This window comes from Mustela nigripes, chromosome 7, assembly GCF_022355385.1.
Source record: "Mustela nigripes isolate SB6536 chromosome 7, MUSNIG.SB6536, whole genome shotgun sequence".
In the NCBI taxonomy this organism is placed as follows: Eukaryota; Metazoa; Chordata; class Mammalia; order Carnivora; family Mustelidae; genus Mustela; species Mustela nigripes.
Genome location: NC_081563.1, coordinates 98555114 through 98573308, shown reverse-complemented (window position 1 = coordinate 98573308; position 18195 = coordinate 98555114). Strand labels below are relative to the sequence as shown.

The window sequence follows — 18195 nt, the reverse complement described above, 5'->3', positions numbered from 1 at the left end:
TGGAAGACAGAACGGGAAAAGAAACACATACACAATAAGAACAAGGTGAACTGTAGGTATTTGTAACTAAGCTTACCGTTCATAACTAATTAGCATAGGGCAGTAATCACTGTGCATATCATTATGTATTTGAAGTTATTTTTATTTATGTTAAACTTTCTTCCTATATTTGGTGTTCCCTTACACAGATTAAAATGTCATATACTACTGTGTTTAAAGGAATTCTAGGGGCGCTTGAGTGGCTCAGTCAGTTACGAGTCTGACTTTTAACTTCCACCCAAGTTATGATGTCAGGGTCATGAGGTTGATTCCCATGTGGGGCTCCATACTGGGCGTGAAGCCTGCTTGGGATTCTCTTTCTCCCTCTCCCTCCACCCCAACCCCCCAAAAGAATTCTAGTATGATCCAATCAGGTAAAAAAATATATATATACACATGAACATGTATATATATATGATTTGCAAGATTTTTATATTTTGGAGTAAAATGTGCATCTATATATATGTAAATGCATTTATAAGCAATATATAAAATCAAAGAGATATATAAATATCTTTGACCTCTTAGAGAGCTAAATATAAACCTATATGTACATTTACATTTTTGCTGAAAAGTGTCTGAAAGGAGGAACAGGAATAGAGGAGTAATGATTACAAGTAGGAAGGGTTTTTCCTTAATTTTCTTTTCAATATACTCTGGTTTTTTTCACTAGAGTAAAAAGTACAGCTTTTTTTTTTTTTTAATTTTTTATTTTTTATAAACATATATTTTTATCCCCAGGGGTACAGGTCTGTGAATCACCAGGTTTACACACTTCACAGCACTCACCAAAGCACATACCCTCCCCAATGTCCATAATCCCACCCCCTTCTCCCTAACCCCCTCCCCCCAGCAACCCTCAGTTTGTTTTGTGAGATTAAGAGTCACTTATGGTTTGTCTCCCTCCCAATCCCATCTTGTTTCATTTATTCTTCTTCTACCCACTTAAGCCTCCATGTTGCATCACCACTCCCAAAAGTACAGCTTTTTAAAAGAAGTTTACTTGTAAATTTTAACCTGTGACCCCCGCACCTCAGACAGTAAATTAGGGTAACTTCCCGACACAAGAACGAGAATGCTCAAGACCTCAGGGGCAGGAGCGTGGTTTTTCAGGGGGACAAAATCACAGCGAGCTGCTGAGGAAGGCTGGGTCCTGAGCTCCCTCGGGCGGCCGCCTCCTTCTTGGGCAGGACCCCAGCAGCCCCGGGGCAGGAGCGCGTGGAACCTAGTGGCCTCTCTCCCTGCCCCCCTCCCCAGGGCCGAGGCGGCAAAGGCAGCATCTACGTGTGGGCCTCCGGGGATGGTGGCAGCTACGACGACTGCAACTGTGACGGCTACGCCTCCAGCATGTGGACCATCTCCATCAACTCGGCCATCAATGACGGCAGGACCGCCCTGTATGACGAGAGCTGTTCCTCCACCTTGGCCTCCACCTTTAGCAACGGCAGAAAGAGGAACCCCGAGGCTGGCGTGGTGAGTGTACCCTTGGGGAGGCAGTGGAGTGTACCCCTGCTGCCTGACGCCGTGCAGACGCTGGGTGCCTTGCAGACACTGGGTGACGTCGTGCACTACCACTGAATGATGTCATGGGAGGAAGGGGCTCTCCCCTCCTACCCTCAAAGGGTCTGCACCTGTTTGGAGGCTCTGAAGATTCATTGTCTTCCAGGCCTGATAATGCTTTATTACCAATGTAGAGCCACGGGGTGTGCAAGTTGGAAGCAATAATTGTGATCTCTTTCCAGTTCATTTTCCATAGATTGTCTTTCTTGTTTATTGTTTTGCCTTGAAAAAAGTGGTGAACTCTGATGATCAAAAAGTTGCCTCAGCACACCACTTTAAAGAGCTAATATTAACAACTGGGCCATCGTGCCATCCGAGCCAAGAACCCATCCATTTATTACAGCAATTAAAAAATAGCCTCCATTGGAGGAATTCTCTAAGTCCATAAGCCCTCCAATGCACACATGAATTTTTTCAAGGCAACAGTAATGGTTTTCACCATATTTTAAAATATGTCCATGATTGAGGAAACAAAAAGCTTAAAAATCCCAGACTTGGATTATTTATTGTATTTTTCTGAGCAGCACTCCCTTCCTGGGCATCTTGGTAATATGGTGAATTTTCCAAGTCCCTTTAAAATATTTATCTGGAGAACATAATGAATTTTTTTGGATCTCTTCCTCTCTCTGGGTAGTTCACTCACATATCACCCTTTCCGTAGAACTTCCAGCCTGAAATTTGGGAGCTGGTTCCGTAGTCCTGCTGAGCTACAGCTCGACTGGCCGCCTACCTCCACTGGGGTCCCCCAAGGGAGGAAAGGAGCTCAGAACACAATCGTCATTACCAACCAGAATTCCAGTCCCAAATTCCTGCCTGGACTCTGCCTTGGCAAGCTGGCCTGACTCTCGTGTGAGCCAGGAGGTCTCGTTACCCGGAAGGGACACAGACTTGACCTGGCTCTCTTTGGTCTTGGGGAGAACAACAAGCAGAAGGAGGCTTCAGCCTCTCCTATCTTGGGGGAACTCTATGGACAGAAAGGGAAAAGAGCAGAGCAAAAACGAAGCGAGGGAGACCCCAATCCTATTGTGCTTGTGATGCTTCATACCTCCCCCTAGAAAGTGTCACTCCCTACCTCAAGGGTGTCACTTTGTCCTCAACCTTATCTGACTCTCTGCTTGGACTGGGGAAGGGCCTTGACTTCTACCTGAATATTGTAATTTTCCCCAATAGATGTCTTAAACCTCCCTACTACTTTGTCCTTCAAAATAATAGGCCCATATGAGGATTCTACAGACAGAGGAAGGAGAATTCATGTGGCTTAAATGTGATCATAAGGAAAACCCTGGCTTTCACCCTGGTCCATTGAAAAATGAGGGCTTTCTTTTCTCTTTGAGAAAGTCCTTTAAAACCTGTTTGATCAGTTTCCCCACTTAAGAACTGTGGAAACAATTTCTCACACATCTGTTATCTTGGTTCCATGAGTCCCAGCATCTCTTCATAAGATATAGAGAAACATTCTCTTTTTAATGGCCTGTCCTTCTAGGCAAACTTCAGCTGAGCATGTTTTTTATTTAATCTTTGGGAAGGATACCCTTTCATTTATGAACAGAAAAAAATGATGAAATGGCATCTGGGTTTTCCAAACCAATCCCAGTGCAAAGGTCCTCCCCATTGCATGGACTTGGTGATAGTACCAACTTGTCACTTTCCACCTATAAGGGTTTATGTCTCTCTAGTTTCTGGAATAACTGTAAATATGCTTGTCTTGAAACACTTGACTTCTTTTTATCTCGTGAAACACTTGACTTCTTTTTATCTTGTGAACACTATAACTATAACTGATTGTCCCTTTTTGAATGGGCCACTAGGAAGCTCAAATAAAATGTGTGGCAAGATAGACAGATGGATGCTAAACCTATTGTTACCTTTATCTTAATCTTCTTCAGAACAAGGCAGAGTTTAAATCAAAGAAACAGATCATCCTCTGCTTCATATTGTTTGGGGATTCGAAGTAGAGTGACCTCTTCACTCATTACTGAACATCTTCCCTTTCAGGCGACTACAGATTTGTATGGCAACTGCACCCTGAGGCATTCTGGGACATCCGCAGCTGCACCTGAGGCAGCTGGAGTGTTTGCACTGGCTTTAGAGGCTAAGTATGTTTCCATCTCAGGGCGGAGGGTGGACTAACATGTGTCTCTCCACCCAATCCCAGGTGCCCGTGGAGGCAAAAGTGGGTGTGGGAGCCTGTGGAGAGTCAGGGCCAGTGAACTTTGATGGACATTTCTAAAACAACCATGGGCCCTAGATGATAAACACACACAGTCCACAAATAACATACTTAGGAGAGCTCAGGACCAAGCAGGGACACACAGATCTTTCTTTCTTTGTGAAAATCATCGTATTATCCTCTCCGGATCCTCTGGCTGTTTTACTCCAATAATACAATCAGCTAAATGAAGGAAAACTATTGCCAAACTGGTATCCAGCAAGCTCTTTCAGAACCTGTGACAAGGAGGGTACTCTCACTCAAGATTTGTTAACTTATAAGGTGAGTTTTCTTTCAACACTGATGCAAGGTAGACCAGTAAATGGACTTTACTGAGAAACCTTCCAAGCTACAGGTAAGAGGAGGCTGTCCTCTCGGTTCTTACCATCCCACGGAGAAGCCACGTGCTGCTGTTGCTGGACACACCTTAAATTTGATCTTCAGCAGAGGTTCCTGCCCATCTGCCATTTTGTCTTCCCTTAGGGCAAGCCAGAGGCTGACCCTGGGTTTGAGGAATGAGCATGTGGGCTTCAAGCATCACCTAGGTGCTGGGAGCACATATGCCCAGGCTGCAGGGGGGCTGCTCAAGAACGGAGCACCAGCCAGTGTGAGAAGTTGGGTTCAGGCCCCTGGGGAAGGGGTGTTGATTTCCCATCCTTGTCAGCTGTTGCTGGGCAACTAGAGCTTCTAGCATCCATCTCCGGACAACCCTACTCATCTCTTTCCATATATACAATGTGATTTCTGACTTGCAAAGGAGGTAAGAGTTGATTCTTAGATATAAAAGGACTTTGAAAGATTCTCTAGTCTCATATTCTGTCTTCAAGCAGAAAAGGCATCATCATTCTCCTTTTTACAGATAAGGCCCCACATTGGGAGTGACTCCTCTCTTCGGACCAAGCCAACCTTTGATTCTTCTAAAAAAGTCATGTGGAAAACTTAGGATTCCAGCAGATACTGATGGAAGTGTGTTTCTATTAAGTGAGGAGACTAAAACTTCTTGAAGATGAAACAGTTCATCTCAAGGTCTATCTGGCCCGGGTGTCTGAGCTAGCTCTGCTCACTCCAGTCAGGAGCAGACAAAGAGAGGGAAACTGCTATTGAGCTTTGCAGAGAACAGGAAGAAGGGGTGCTCCAGAACTGAGAAGGGGGTTCTGGTCACCCTTTAAATCTAAGAAGGTAGACCTTGACTCAAGTCTTCTTGCATTTTGGAGAGCAAAAAGTCAATTGCTTAGGCCTCCATGCACACGAAGGGACAGTGCAAATTGATAAAGTAATGGAACAAGGCTGTTGGATCTCTGAACAGGCTCACAGGCTTTGCACGAATGAGTCATAATTCTTTGACACATGGTTGCAGATAGCCTTACAGAAAAGAAGTCACCGTGCAGGTCTGTTTTGTTTTGGAGCAATGGTCATGATTTTAATTCTTTCTTGCCATAAACAGGAAAAAAGTGATACCTGACAGGTAGTGGTTCAAGTCCATTGTAGGATCTAGTCCTAAAATTCCTGAGAACACCAACTGCCTGATGTTAGCGACAGCCCCGGAGACAAAAGTTGGCACAGGCAGTTTATTAAAGAAGAGCTTTCCAGAGAAACCAGGTTAAAGTAGAGGATGCAGGCTAAGGATGGGTGAAAATCCAAGCAAAGAAGCAATTTCAGAAGTTCTGGCCTCAGCCTGATCCCATGGGGAGCTCTGGAGTGTAGATGATGCCTCAGGACTTGTTCTTCCTCAAGGCAAGGATGCTGGGCTGCTATGTTCTGCACTGGTCTGTCACCAGCTGAGAGCAGTGCCCTGGGAAGGAAACTCCAAGGGATTTATGGCTTTCTACACCTGTAACAAAGCGTCCCTAGCAGAGAGCAGTTAAAACCAATGGTCAGAACAAAGCAGCCCTAAAAGTCCAGAGGGAGCAAGAGGGAAAGCCAATCCACGAACAGTTCCTACAGCTAATCTCTCGTTATTGTGATACCAGAAAGCTAGGAGTTCTTCACGACATAGGACAGCTGTCGAGGGCTGCTGGCCACCCAGAGGTCCAATCAGAAAGCTTTTCCAAAGCAGTTTGAATACAATAAACAAATTATTCCATGTAAATCTATACCCATCAGAACCACAAAAGAGGAACAGGCACCCCCAGGACTCCGAGGGGAAAAAAGGGAAGCCATTATTCCTTTGTCCCACCCAGTCACTACTTTCATAAAGTACTTTTCTGACAAATGCTTGAAAACGACTTCTTGAGTCCCAGGGAATATTGCTTACATTTCCCAGTGTGATCAACACTAGAAAAAATTTCAAGTGATTTCTTTGCCCCAGAGGGTGGGAGGCTGAGGGTGGGGTGGGGTCCGTCTGGGACCCAGAGCTTTCTGTTTCTAGAGGGCTGAACTAGGTTTGAGGGGTTGGTCATAAAGAGGCCGATTTTTGGCTTGAGAGAACCATCAGTAAAGTGACCCACATACGGGACTAAAATAATGTTTCCAAAACTGACCTTTAGAAAGATAGATTTTTTTTATATGCTCTTTATTGAAGTACAATAGACCCAGAGGAAAGGGCACAAATGTTAGATACAGCTCAATGACTTCCTACAAAATTAATAGACCCATGTAACCAGCATCCGAATCAAGCAATAGACCATTACCTAAGCACCGGGTGTGCTCTTTTGCGTAATAACACACCTGAGAGATTCCTCCATACTGTTCTATATGGCAATAGGTTGTTCATACTCATTGTGAATTACTCCACTGTATAAATGAATCCTTGGGTTGTTTCCAGTTGAGGGCCATTATGAGTCCTATTGCTATGAACATGCTTACACATCTTTCGGTGAACATAGGGATGTGTTTCTGTTGGGTTTCAAAAGGTTGAGTCATGAGGTATACATCTGCACAGTTCCTGTAGATACCCAGAAAGAATTTTACACAGTGGGGGTAACCATTGACCCTCCCTCTGGCAGTGTGAGTTACAGGTGCCCCACATCCTTGCCAACACTTAGTATTGCCAGTCTTCCACACTTTAGCCATCCATATGAGTGTTCAGTGGAATTGTATTATAGTTTTAATTTACATTTCCCTGATAACTGGGGAAGTCAAGCACTGGGGGTGGGGGCTAGTTTTGAAAATAATACATTCCTACATCTCAGCTAAGAGTCACTGAATGGAAATCTCTGGGGCTGGATGGCTCAGGAATCTGTCTTTTCAAGCCCTGTTCCAGGGACTCCAGTCCAGGGCATCCAGTAAAGCAAGAACTCTATGAATCTGTAAATCCGGATACTGTTGTATGGCAGGTGAATGTCTGCCTCTGGCTAGGTCAATATTGGAAACAAAATCCCAGATAACAAGAGCTAAACTGAGACAGGGTTTTATTTTTTTGTCATGGGAAAGAAAATACAGAGGTTGGGAGCCCAGGGCTACCATGGGGGGTGCCACTGGGAATCCAGCTCTTCCTAGATCTCTGCTTTTCCACCTTCATGTTCTCCAGATGCTGTTGGGGCTCTAGCCATCAAGTTTACATTTCAGATAGGAGAACAAGAAAAGCAAAGGGAAAAAGAATTCCACCAGCTGAGTCAGCCTGGTTTTTCAAAAAATCCCCACCCAGTAGCTTTTGCCTACTTCTCATTGACCACAGTCTTCAAGGGACCACCCCAGACTACAAAGGAGGCTGGGAAACGTAGCTTCGGAGCTAATGATATTGCTATTCTGAATAAAATTGAGGGTTTCTTAATAGGGAAAAGGGAGGATATGCATGAGGGAGACAATAGTTGTATCTTCCAGCATCTGAGTGGGTGATTATCTTATCTTAAAAGATAAGATAATCTTATCTTATAATAATGTGTTGTCTTATCTTAAAAGGACATGGGGCAGAAATCTAAATTTGTCACTAGTCCCCACATGATTCTGATGCAAACAGCTTAGGGTCACAGACTGAAGCCCCCTGGCTGGGATAACACAGGGACCCCACTGGTGGTTTTCTTGCCATTGAGAGCTCCCCCATCGTGACAGCCCTCCCTTTTAAAATATTGAGTTGTCTCTCTGTCCCCCTGGGCTATAGGTTCTGAGAAAGCAGGGACCTTCTTAAGGAGGACCTTCAACCAAAACAGTGCCTGGACCTGATAGACGCTTAATGGACCTTCATGGAATCATTTCACTGTGCAGTACCTTACCATATATCTGTGCCTTATTCTCCAAACTACTAAATGCTTGAGAATGGGGAAGAACATATTATGTTATTAGTCCTATAACACTGTTCACAGTGACCTTTATATTGCAGATAATCTGTAAATTTAGTTTTTTTTTTTTTTAAAGATTTACCTATTTATTTGACAGAGAGAGATTACAAGCAGGCAGAGAGGCAGGCAGAGAGAGAGAGGAGGAAGCAGGCTCCCTGCCGAGCAGAGAGCCCGACGCGGGACTCGATCCAGGACCCTGAGATCATGACCCGAGCCGAAGGCAGCGGCCTAACCCACTGAGCCACCCAGGCACCCAAATTTAGTTTTTTTATTATTTAATAAGTATGACCTATAATTCTTGCCCTACTATGGTAAGAATAAAGCTTTATGCAGATGGAAGAAATACGGTTTCACACAGTAGTGTATTCTGTCAACTTTGAAATTGCTCAGAAGGGGGAATGAGTATGGAATTAGTTTTACCTCTCAGACATACGTAAATGGCTGGCCAAACTGTGTCATCAACTCAATAGCATGAGAATATGGACTACCTCTGATTAATTCCAGAAGTGAGAAGATCTTGGTTCTGACTGGTTCTCTCTATCTCCCTCATGGGCCCCATGAGAATAAAACCACAGAGAAACGTCTACCTCCAATGTCTAACATCCCTCTCCAAGCTCCAGGAAGCATAGCACGTTTTTGTGGCCAAACTCTTAGCAAAGATGGTAGATAATTCACCTGTCAGCCAGATCATCTCAACACTCATTTATCAACACTTCTGTATTTAATGAATTCAGAATCCCACTCTGGCAAAACACTCACTGTAATCAACTTCTTGAAGTTTCACACCACCATTCACTTGGGTCCTAGGGACCATATATCCAAGATATGTTTATAAATTTCTCAAATGAGCGGTGGCCTTCCTTGAAACTTTCTCCTTAACCGCTGAAGGTCTACACTGCAAGAGGACATGAATCATTGGCGTCTTTTGGTTCTAATTCAAAACTTCAAACCACTGAATGCTGCATATGCTGAAATTTTATCAAATGAGTTATGTTGTTCCTAGTCTTGAATTATCTGACTTCCAACAAGAACGACAGTGCAGGGTTGTTCCAGCTTTTTGATTTGAAATAATTTTTGTGTTGCAACCCACAACACACACATACTCACACACAGAGTTTTATGAAAAATATTTTCTTGTATTACATGCAATCCACACTGTTACTCTTTTCTGTTCTATTCTGCTCATTTTTTAATGATAGTCCCATTCATTAAATCACTGGTTCTCAAGCTTAGCTGTCTGTCTACTAGAATGACCTGGGAAGTGTTCACAATTTCCAAAGCCTGGGTCCCACTCCCTGAGGTTCTGACTTAACTTGTCTAAGATGTGACCTAAGGAATAGGATTTTAATGTCCTCATCAGGATATTTTAATACACAGCCCACATAGATAATCTATGCAATAAATTGATTTCCTGTCCCATAAATGGGTCCGACTTGCTCTTTGAAAAACACAGGCAATGAATAATACTAGACACTGATTTCTCAAAACAGTGGCACCTGCAAACAGATTTGTTTATCCACTGGACAGTGTACAAGAGAGGCTGCTGTCCTGGGCGCTGGGGATGAATATATACTGAAGGTACAGTCTTTGCTGTTGAAGAAATGACAGCCTCATTTTCACAAATGGAGCATATCCATGTAGCCAACATCCAGATCAAGAAACAGCAGTGCCAGCACCCAGAAGCTCCCTTGCACCACTGTCCAATCCCTCATCCCAAGACTAACCACTAACTTGACTGCTAACAGCATAGATTACTTGGGTCTGGTTTTATACTTTAAAAAAAAAAAATGGAATGATACAATATGTTTTCTACTAGGTCTGGCTTCTTTAGGTTGACATTCTATTTGCAAAATCCATCTGTATTATTCAGAGTAGCTGTAGTTCATTTGTTCTTATGGTAGAACAGTATTTCACATCCTACAAATACATCTCCATTGGTTTATTCATTTTATTGTGGTTGGACATTTGGGGACATTGTAGTTTGGGCCCATGAACATTCCAGTATGCATGTCAGGTGGATATATACACACATTTATGTGAGATGCATACCTAGGAATGGAACTTCTAGGCCACAGCTTAGACACTTGCACAACATGAGAAGATACAGTCAAGCAGTTTTCCAAAATGTTTGCAGTAATTTACCTATCCATCTACAAAGTATGTGAGATCCAGATGCTTCACATCCTTGCCAACACTTAGTATTGTCAGTCTTTTTCAGTTCAGTTCAGCCATTCCAATGTGTGTTAAAATGTGCATTTGAAGTAAATTTATTTAAGTAAGAAAAGCAGGATTTTGAAATTTATATGTATAATGGTTCTAAATGATGTGTGGAAATCCTCCCCTTACTTGCAGGTTCATAGATGTTCCAAAATCCTACATGGGGTCTATATTCTATCTTAGTCATTGTGTCTCTTTCCCTCTCTCTCTTACCTTGTGCGCTCCCCCCTTGCCATGCTCTTGAATCTTTCTGCCTCCGGAATCCAGCCTGGGTCTGACCTGGAGAGACATGCAGCATCTGACTGTGCTCACCTCCAAACGGAATCAGCTTCACGATGAGGTCCATCAATGGCGGAGGAATGGGGTTGGCCTGGAGTTTAATCACCTCTTTGGCTACGGGGTCCTTGATGCGGGCGCCATGGTGAAAATGGCTAAAGACTGGAAAACTGTGCCTGAGAGATTCCACTGTGTGGGAGGCTCCGTGCAGGATCCTGAGTAAGTGCATGTGGAAAATATCCCAGAGAGGGTGCCATGGCCTGGGCAAAAGATTCCCTCTCTGTCAGCTTGAGATGCACTGGATTTGAATCAGAGACAATCAGCTTCCAGGCAGAGCTATAGAGAAACATAACTCCAGAGGCCCCACATACATAGAACACCATTAGGGGACTCAGAACCCCTACTCTGAAGTATGATCCTTTACTGTTTCAGTGGCTTATACCGTATTTTCTTTTAAATTTAAATTTAATTTTTTTTATTATACCGTATTTTTGAGTGCACAAGTCATCCAGTGTAACCAGGTCCCAGATCAGTAAACAGACCATGATCATGACCAATATCCCAGAAGCCCCTTATGTCTCCTTCCATCATTGTCTCCCCAAGAGTAACCTTAAAACTCCATAGATTATTTTGCCCATTTTATACCTAATGTAAATGGAATCAGACACTATCTTCTCCTTTATATTTAGATTCTTTAGCTCAGAACGCTTCAACCATATTTAGTATGTAGTCGTTTATAATCATTTATAGTCATTTATAATCATTTATAATCAACTACTTGTAGTCATTTATAATCGTTGCTGAATAATATTCTATTGTATGACTATAACACAGTTTACTTATTCAGTCTACTTGTGGGGCAACCTAAGGACTTAATTTGATGTTGAGTGAGTTGGATAGCCATCTGGAGGGAGGTGAGTGAGGCATTCACACAGAAGCCACCATGCTGGTCACCTGCACCTACTTTTCTTTTAACATCTCATCATGGCAAGAGGATTGGACAATGAGGACCCCTTTGTATTTCATTTCTCTCCTCATTGATTCATCAGTGAGATGGAAATATCAATGTTTATCACTATTTTCAGTTGAGATATTGTTTACATACGATGAAATGCACAGAACTTAAATGTATTACTTGAGTTTTGTTGTACACATCTGGGTAACCACCACCTGATCAAGTGTTGGAATGTTCCATCGCCCCAGAAAGATCCCATGTGCCCCCTTCCAGTTAGTTAATCCCCACATGTTATAGACACCCATTGTTTTCATTCCTGCCCCTATAGATTAGCTTTGCCACTTCTTGGACTTTATCTAACTAGAATCACCCAATAGAGATGTGTCCGGTTTCTCTGACCCAGCGTTATGTTTATGAGATCCATTCACGTTCTCGTGTATAGTGGGAGTTCATATACTTTCACTGTTGCATAGTGGTACGTTCTGAGAATACACCTGTGCTTCTGTCATTTAAACAATGATAAAATGCATCTCTCTAACCACCCCACACCAGCCTCATTTCTGTTGGTCATCTGAACTTGGCCAGAGTCAGACTGTCACCGTACATCCTCCCTCTCCACTCACCCTCAGTCTTGGATCCTCGGGAGTTGTGTAGTCGGTTACAGACCTAGATTCCAGTCTTGATTTCACCAAACTGGACGATACTTTTTACCTCCCTGACCTCTCTTTTAACAATTCTCAGCCTTTGTACCCTGGCCTCTGTGGCAGGATAGGTGATGTCTGTGGACCCCATCTCAGTATGAAATCTTTAGATGCACTAGATAAAATACATAGTACCACAGAGGAAGCCAACAATACTGAAAAACAGGTATAAAAGTTTTGGAAAACCAAATCTGTGATGAAGTAATACATGTCCTTTCTCTTAGCAACACAATACATAAAAAGCTCCCAGTGGCAAGCCTAATGGCCACAATCATTTCAGACCAGGGATGATGACCGAAATGTCACTGTAAGATACTGTCAGTCATTGTAATGGGATATGAATATCTCTGGGCTTTTCAGTGAAAAACTCTGAGGGAGTGCTGATACTGCTTTGGCAAGTGGCCTGCATTCAGAATCAAAGGAGAAGCTACGTTTTCCTTATAAGTTAGGAAAGTTAATACTGGGGACAGTGGGGGGGGGGGGGTCGTTCTTCTGTCTAAATTCTTACACCAACTGGAATTCTTTCCTTATGTCCCCAAAGCAAAAACCTCTTCTCTCTTTCCTCACCAGTAAAATGGAGCTAATAACTCTTTTCTCACCAAGATGCTGAGAGACCTTAGTGAGACAACAAATGTTAAACTGGTATCTAGTAGGCACTCAACAAATGTAACTTGGCCCTTCCTTCTCCTCCATGACTTTGGACGCTCCTAGTTCATGCTCATGGGAAAAGGAAAGATGATAATCTCCTGGAATTTTGGATACCGTAATTGATTCCTATCTGAATTCAAAATTGTGAGTCCTTGGGACCCACACTCTCTTCCCAATGTCCCACCCAAAATTGGACCAGCATCCTCATTGTTCACTTGCCAGGCTCCCAGAAAGGGGTACCAAGTGGGTGTTACAGAGCTGCATGCGTTTTCCCTGGACCAGACCATGACCTCATAAGCAGAGCTGCTGTCAGCACTAGGTGGAATAGGAAAGCATCAGAGCAAGTCCTTTCTCTAATAACTTTTTAAACAGGGCTGCATGGCATTTCATGTGCCAGTAAAATCAGCAGCTTGGCTACATTCCTGTCCCTTTTCCCAAGGCTGCCATGCACCTACGAAATTTCTGTTCATCCTTGTGCCCCTCTGTCAGGTCAGACAGTTTTCACTGTGTCCCAGACAAATTTGACTAGGTCAAGGTCACTTGGTCAAAGTCAAGGTTGATTCAGTCAAGGTCAAGTTTAAGTGAAAGAAGCAATTAGCTTTTATTGGGCACCTACTGTGTGCCATGTGCTTTACATCTGCCTAAACTTCCTAGCCAGCCAGCCTGTTGATGGTATGCCTTACCTCACGCAGGCAGGGTATGAATATTTTGTGGTATAAATGGCAGTGGTTCCATGCTGTGTCTCAGGGAGAAGTGTCTCCTAAGTGGCTGGTGGGAGGCCTTTTACATAAACTATGAGTGTTTCATCCTTGTAAGTCCAGAATATATGTATGATCATTGTTACCTCGAAACAGGGGAGGAAGCCAAGAGGCAGAAAACATGAGAAATGTGCTCAAGGTTACAAAGGTCTGACCAGGACTTGAAACAAAACCCATCTGCAAATCCCAGTGTGTTTCATTAGATGACATTGGCCTTCAGGAGCTCCTGCTGTGCCCTTGGGCCCTACGTTAGGCTCTACATCAGAGAGCCCTCCTCTCAGCTGGACAGTGTTATTACAGGTGAGGAAAGGCTCAATGATTTTAAGGGTATGCCAAAGAAGACCTAGCTATTGAACAGCCAAACTGGGATTCGAACCTAGGCTCCCTGATGCCAACACCCCACCACTTGAGGGGCCTCTCAGTATATCTCAATGATCCCCCACTGGAGAGGAAGTGAGGTTCAACCCACTTCAGAGGGTCTGAGGGGCTTCCTGCAGTAAGACCTTCCCTGGGGACTTTGAAACCCCTACCTATCGGGTGGTCCCACTCCCCCCAGACTCCATAACTGCTGTCCTAGAGACCTTATCACTGCCAAGGTCTACAAAAAGGGTGACAAAAAGAAGACAAGTCTGGGAACTTCTGTCCAAATAGGAAAAGGAAGGATAAATCCAAAGTCAACATCCAACAGGCATTGACCACTCTACTGCCCTCGTTAGAGTTCAAAACAACCCTTTACATGACTGGGAAAGCCCAGGAGACCTGGAACGATGGTGGAAATGTTCTGTATCTGAGTGTCCAGTACAACAGCTCATGGCTAGGGAGCACTAGAAAGGTGGCTCATTTGACCTAACTTGAGTTTGAGTTATAATAGCGACATATGGCTGGTGGCTGCCGTCTTGGACAGCTCAGCTCTGACGCCCATCTGGTAGTTACACCATCCCAGGAGGGATGCTACATAGTGCAAACAGAACAAGAAATGTCAATTGAATAACAATTCTTTGAAAGTGTGTCCAGAAGTTGAGCCTGAAAGAGAGCCGGGTCAGTCCGCTTAGACTGTGCCTCCCCCCGTGTCCCCTGCACACGGGTCCACCACTTGCTCCCCGCACACTGATGGCAGGACACTCCAGCAGCCCTGAGGGCTCCTTGAGGTGGCCCTGGGAGCTTGCAGGCACAGTAATGCCACTACTAAGGGCAGCTCCTGGACGGTCGCCTGGTCAGGCAACACTCTTCTCCCATAGGAGGCTGGTGTGGCCACTCTCCTCCACAGGGAGAGAACAGGAAGCTCAGGAAGATAGAGTAAATGGTTCTAATTCCCAGAACCAGCAACTCCAATGTCCGCCAAAGCCCTGGGCCCAGGACCTCCTTCCATTGTTGCAAAGAGGGAAAGATTTACAGAAAGGGACTTGGCAAGAGGGAAAAGCTATGGTGTTTGCTACTCTCCAGAAGCTCAGGTAGGGCCCATACATTGCCCAGGCGCCATGTCACGGAGTCACGACCCACAGTCAGCTGCATACTGGCTCCATCCACAATTAACAGAAAGGAGTGAACCGTTGCAGTGTTTAAGGCAACGGTCAGCTCAGTCAAGATAAATGTTGATGGCTGACCTTCTCTTCTGAGGTCACGCCAGGCAAGGGTGGATCGTTGACGATCTTTTTAAGTTCTATGCATTTGTGAGGCGGGGGGAGGGAGGGGAGCGAGGCGGAGAACATGGGTCTCTCTCAGTTTCTGAGCACTTGCCATAATCCCCATAAATGTTGAATTTGGAGCCAGAGGCAAATCCTTCACGTTATAGTTAGGGTGCGTGAGGCCCAGCAGCTCACAGCTCAGTAGAAACTTTATCTAATATCAGCAGCCCAACTTTCAGTGGAAGGAAACTGGGAAGCCAGTTGAGCACAGACCAGAATTGGGACCCCCTGCCATCCCAGGGACAGGAACCTAGTGTGTCTTGTTCACTGCTGTGCCCTCAGTGCCTAGAATTGCCACCTGGAAGTCATATGGGAGATATTTTCTGAGTGAGTGACTGTTTAGCCAACAGCACCTGGGTACAAGGAAGATGGCTAAGTGGTGGCAGTGAGAACCGGCAGATCAGCCAGGAGGATTAGGGACAGAGGCCAGCCTTGCTGGAAGGCCTCTGTGTCATCCTTGTCCACCCCATACCTGAATTGCGTTCTCAGACCCAAGTGAGTGAGCCCTAGGGCAGGTGGGTGTGTTGCAAAACTCAGAGGCTGGTAAGGTTGGTCCTTAGGGTGGCACCCAGGCTCTATGCAAAGAAGGACCTGGTCACTCTGAACCACACTCCTGCGGGACTGGGGTAGAGGCATCAGCAGCCATTTGCTGAGACGTGCAGGACTGCTCAGAGTCAGCCCCGAGTGGGGTGAGTGCCAACTGTCCAGTTTATAGGTTTCCTTGACATTCATCTTCCCAGAGAAGCAACCAATTTGAAAACCAATTTTCTAACGCGACTTTATCAGCCGAGTCGGTGAAGGGTGCTGAACGAAAATACAGAGGAAAAATACAACCTGCCGTGAGTGTCTACACAGAACCAGCCGGGTGCGGTGAGCAGAGCAAAGCCAGATCCGCTCACCAGCCAGGGGCAGCCACGTGCCCTCCCCCAACTCCCAACCCCTGGGATGCTGAAGCCTGGCGTGAGCTGTCTGGTACAGACCGACCCCATCCTCCCCTTCACTCTGTGCCGTTGAGGCTGTGGCAAACTGTGAATTTTAAGTGACTTTGGGAGTGGGTGTTAAAACCTGATAGGAATTCCAGTTGCAGCATGGTAGAGAGAGAAGTGGCTGTGCCCTGCGTCAAACCAGCTGTGGGACCAGGGACAGGGCCACGGCCAAGCCACGATTTATCCTGTGTCGGTTAATGTCCACCCGCCACTGTTACCTGGGAAAGAGAAAATATCGCAGAGCCCACCTGCTGAGTGTTCTTCTGTGATGGCCACAGAGCACAGATCTTAGACCCTCCAGGGTGGCCATTATTAGTACTATCATTATTAGTCTAATAAAGCAACTGCCGTGTCATAACTAATTATTTTTATCATACAGTTGAGGGTTGAGAACACAGAGAGCATTACACAGCTGTCCTCCTGGGAAGCAGGGCCCATTTCTAGACACGAGGCAATTAACCACTTATTTGCAACAATGTGCAATGAGTATAAAAGACAACCTCTGGTTCCCAAGTGTGTCTTTGATAGAACTTGAACACAAGGCCTCTGTACATATTCTCTAAAAGTTCGGAGAGTAACTCACACCTCTTGATGGGTTCCTCACTTTTTTGTAGCAAATGAGTTCTGGAATGTGGTCTGTGTCACTAAGGATCTAAGCAGAGTCTCATTTGGTTCCATAAACAACCATCTCCTATTTCAACCTTTTCTTTTTTTTTTAAGATTTTTTATTTATTTATTTGACAGAGATCACAAATAGGCAGAGAGGCAGGCAGAGAGAGAGGGAGAAGAAGGTTCCCTGCTGAGCAGAGAGCCCAATGTGGGGCTTGATCCCAGGACCCCGAGGCTTTAACCCACTGAGCCACCCAGGTGTCCCTTTTTTTTTGAGAGAGAGAGTGCAAGAGAGAGCCCCCAAGTGCACTTCTGCACACACACCAGGGTGAGGGAGGAGGAGAGAGAGAGGGAGAGAGAGAATCTCAACCAGGCTCCATACCTCACATAGATTCCAACACGGGGCTCCATCTCATGACCCAGAGATCCTCACCTGAGCCAAAATAAAAAATCCAGTGCTTAACGGACTGAGCCACCCAGGGACTCCCTATTTCAACCTTACAAATTGACCTTCCTGAACAAAGAAGGATATGCTTTTCTTCTAAATAAGGATTACATTTCTTTTCTTCTTTTTTTTTTAAAAGATTTTTATTTATTTATTTGACAGAGAGAGATCACAAGTAGGCAGAGAGGCAGGCAGAGAGAGAGAGAAGGAAGCAGGCTCCCTGATGAGCAGAGAGCCCGACGCGGGACTCGATCCCAGGACCCTGAGATCATGACCTGAGCCGAAGGCAGCGGCTTAACCCACTGAGCCACCCAGGCGCCCCATTCCTTTTCTTCTTGTAAAAGCAAAATATGATCACCGTAGGAATATCAAAACATACAAGTGAACCAAAAACAAAATCAAAAACAAAACAAAAAACAAAAAGAGAGAGAGAGAAAGAAGGAGTAAGAAACACCTGGCAGATACGGTCCCTTCGCTCTCCCAGTTGCCTTGATGCCTGCTGAGAAGTCTTTCTGAGAGAGGAGCTTGCCTCCTCCTAGCTTGCCTCCTCTGGAATTCACTCAAGCCTTTTAATTTCATCTCAAAGTGCCTTAACATTCCAAGAACTCGTGCTCTCTCAGGGGCTTGCTCACCCCACATTCGGTGGGCAGTTTGCACGCAGGGCAATGATGGCAGAGTTTTGCCAGGGGGTGATACCTCCACAGCTCGAAACAAGCCAGACCCCCCCCCGGGTGTTTGGAATGGCCTCCAACCCCTGCCCACACCCCAACCCCAAGGCTACGGGGACAGTTGATGAATTCTAACACAAAGTGGTGTATTGGTGCCCACTCCAATCTGGCTTCTGCTTTCCAGGATAAGGACAAAATGCCTATCCTGTCTCAGCTTCCTTC

General features: G+C 45.0%; 1 protein-coding gene across 1 annotated transcript in view; it reads left to right on the top strand.

Annotated features, from left to right (window-relative positions):
* PCSK2 (proprotein convertase subtilisin/kexin type 2) overlaps positions 1-18195 on the top strand; it is a 266931-nt gene that overhangs the window by 241873 nt on the left and 6863 nt on the right. The window contains exons 9-11 of the mRNA XM_059406505.1: positions 1297-1512; positions 3595-3695; positions 10510-10737. Of these exons, the coding sequence (XP_059262488.1) occupies positions 1297-1512; positions 3595-3695; positions 10510-10737 (545 nt within the window). The remainder of the gene's footprint in view (positions 1-1296; positions 1513-3594; positions 3696-10509; positions 10738-18195) is intronic.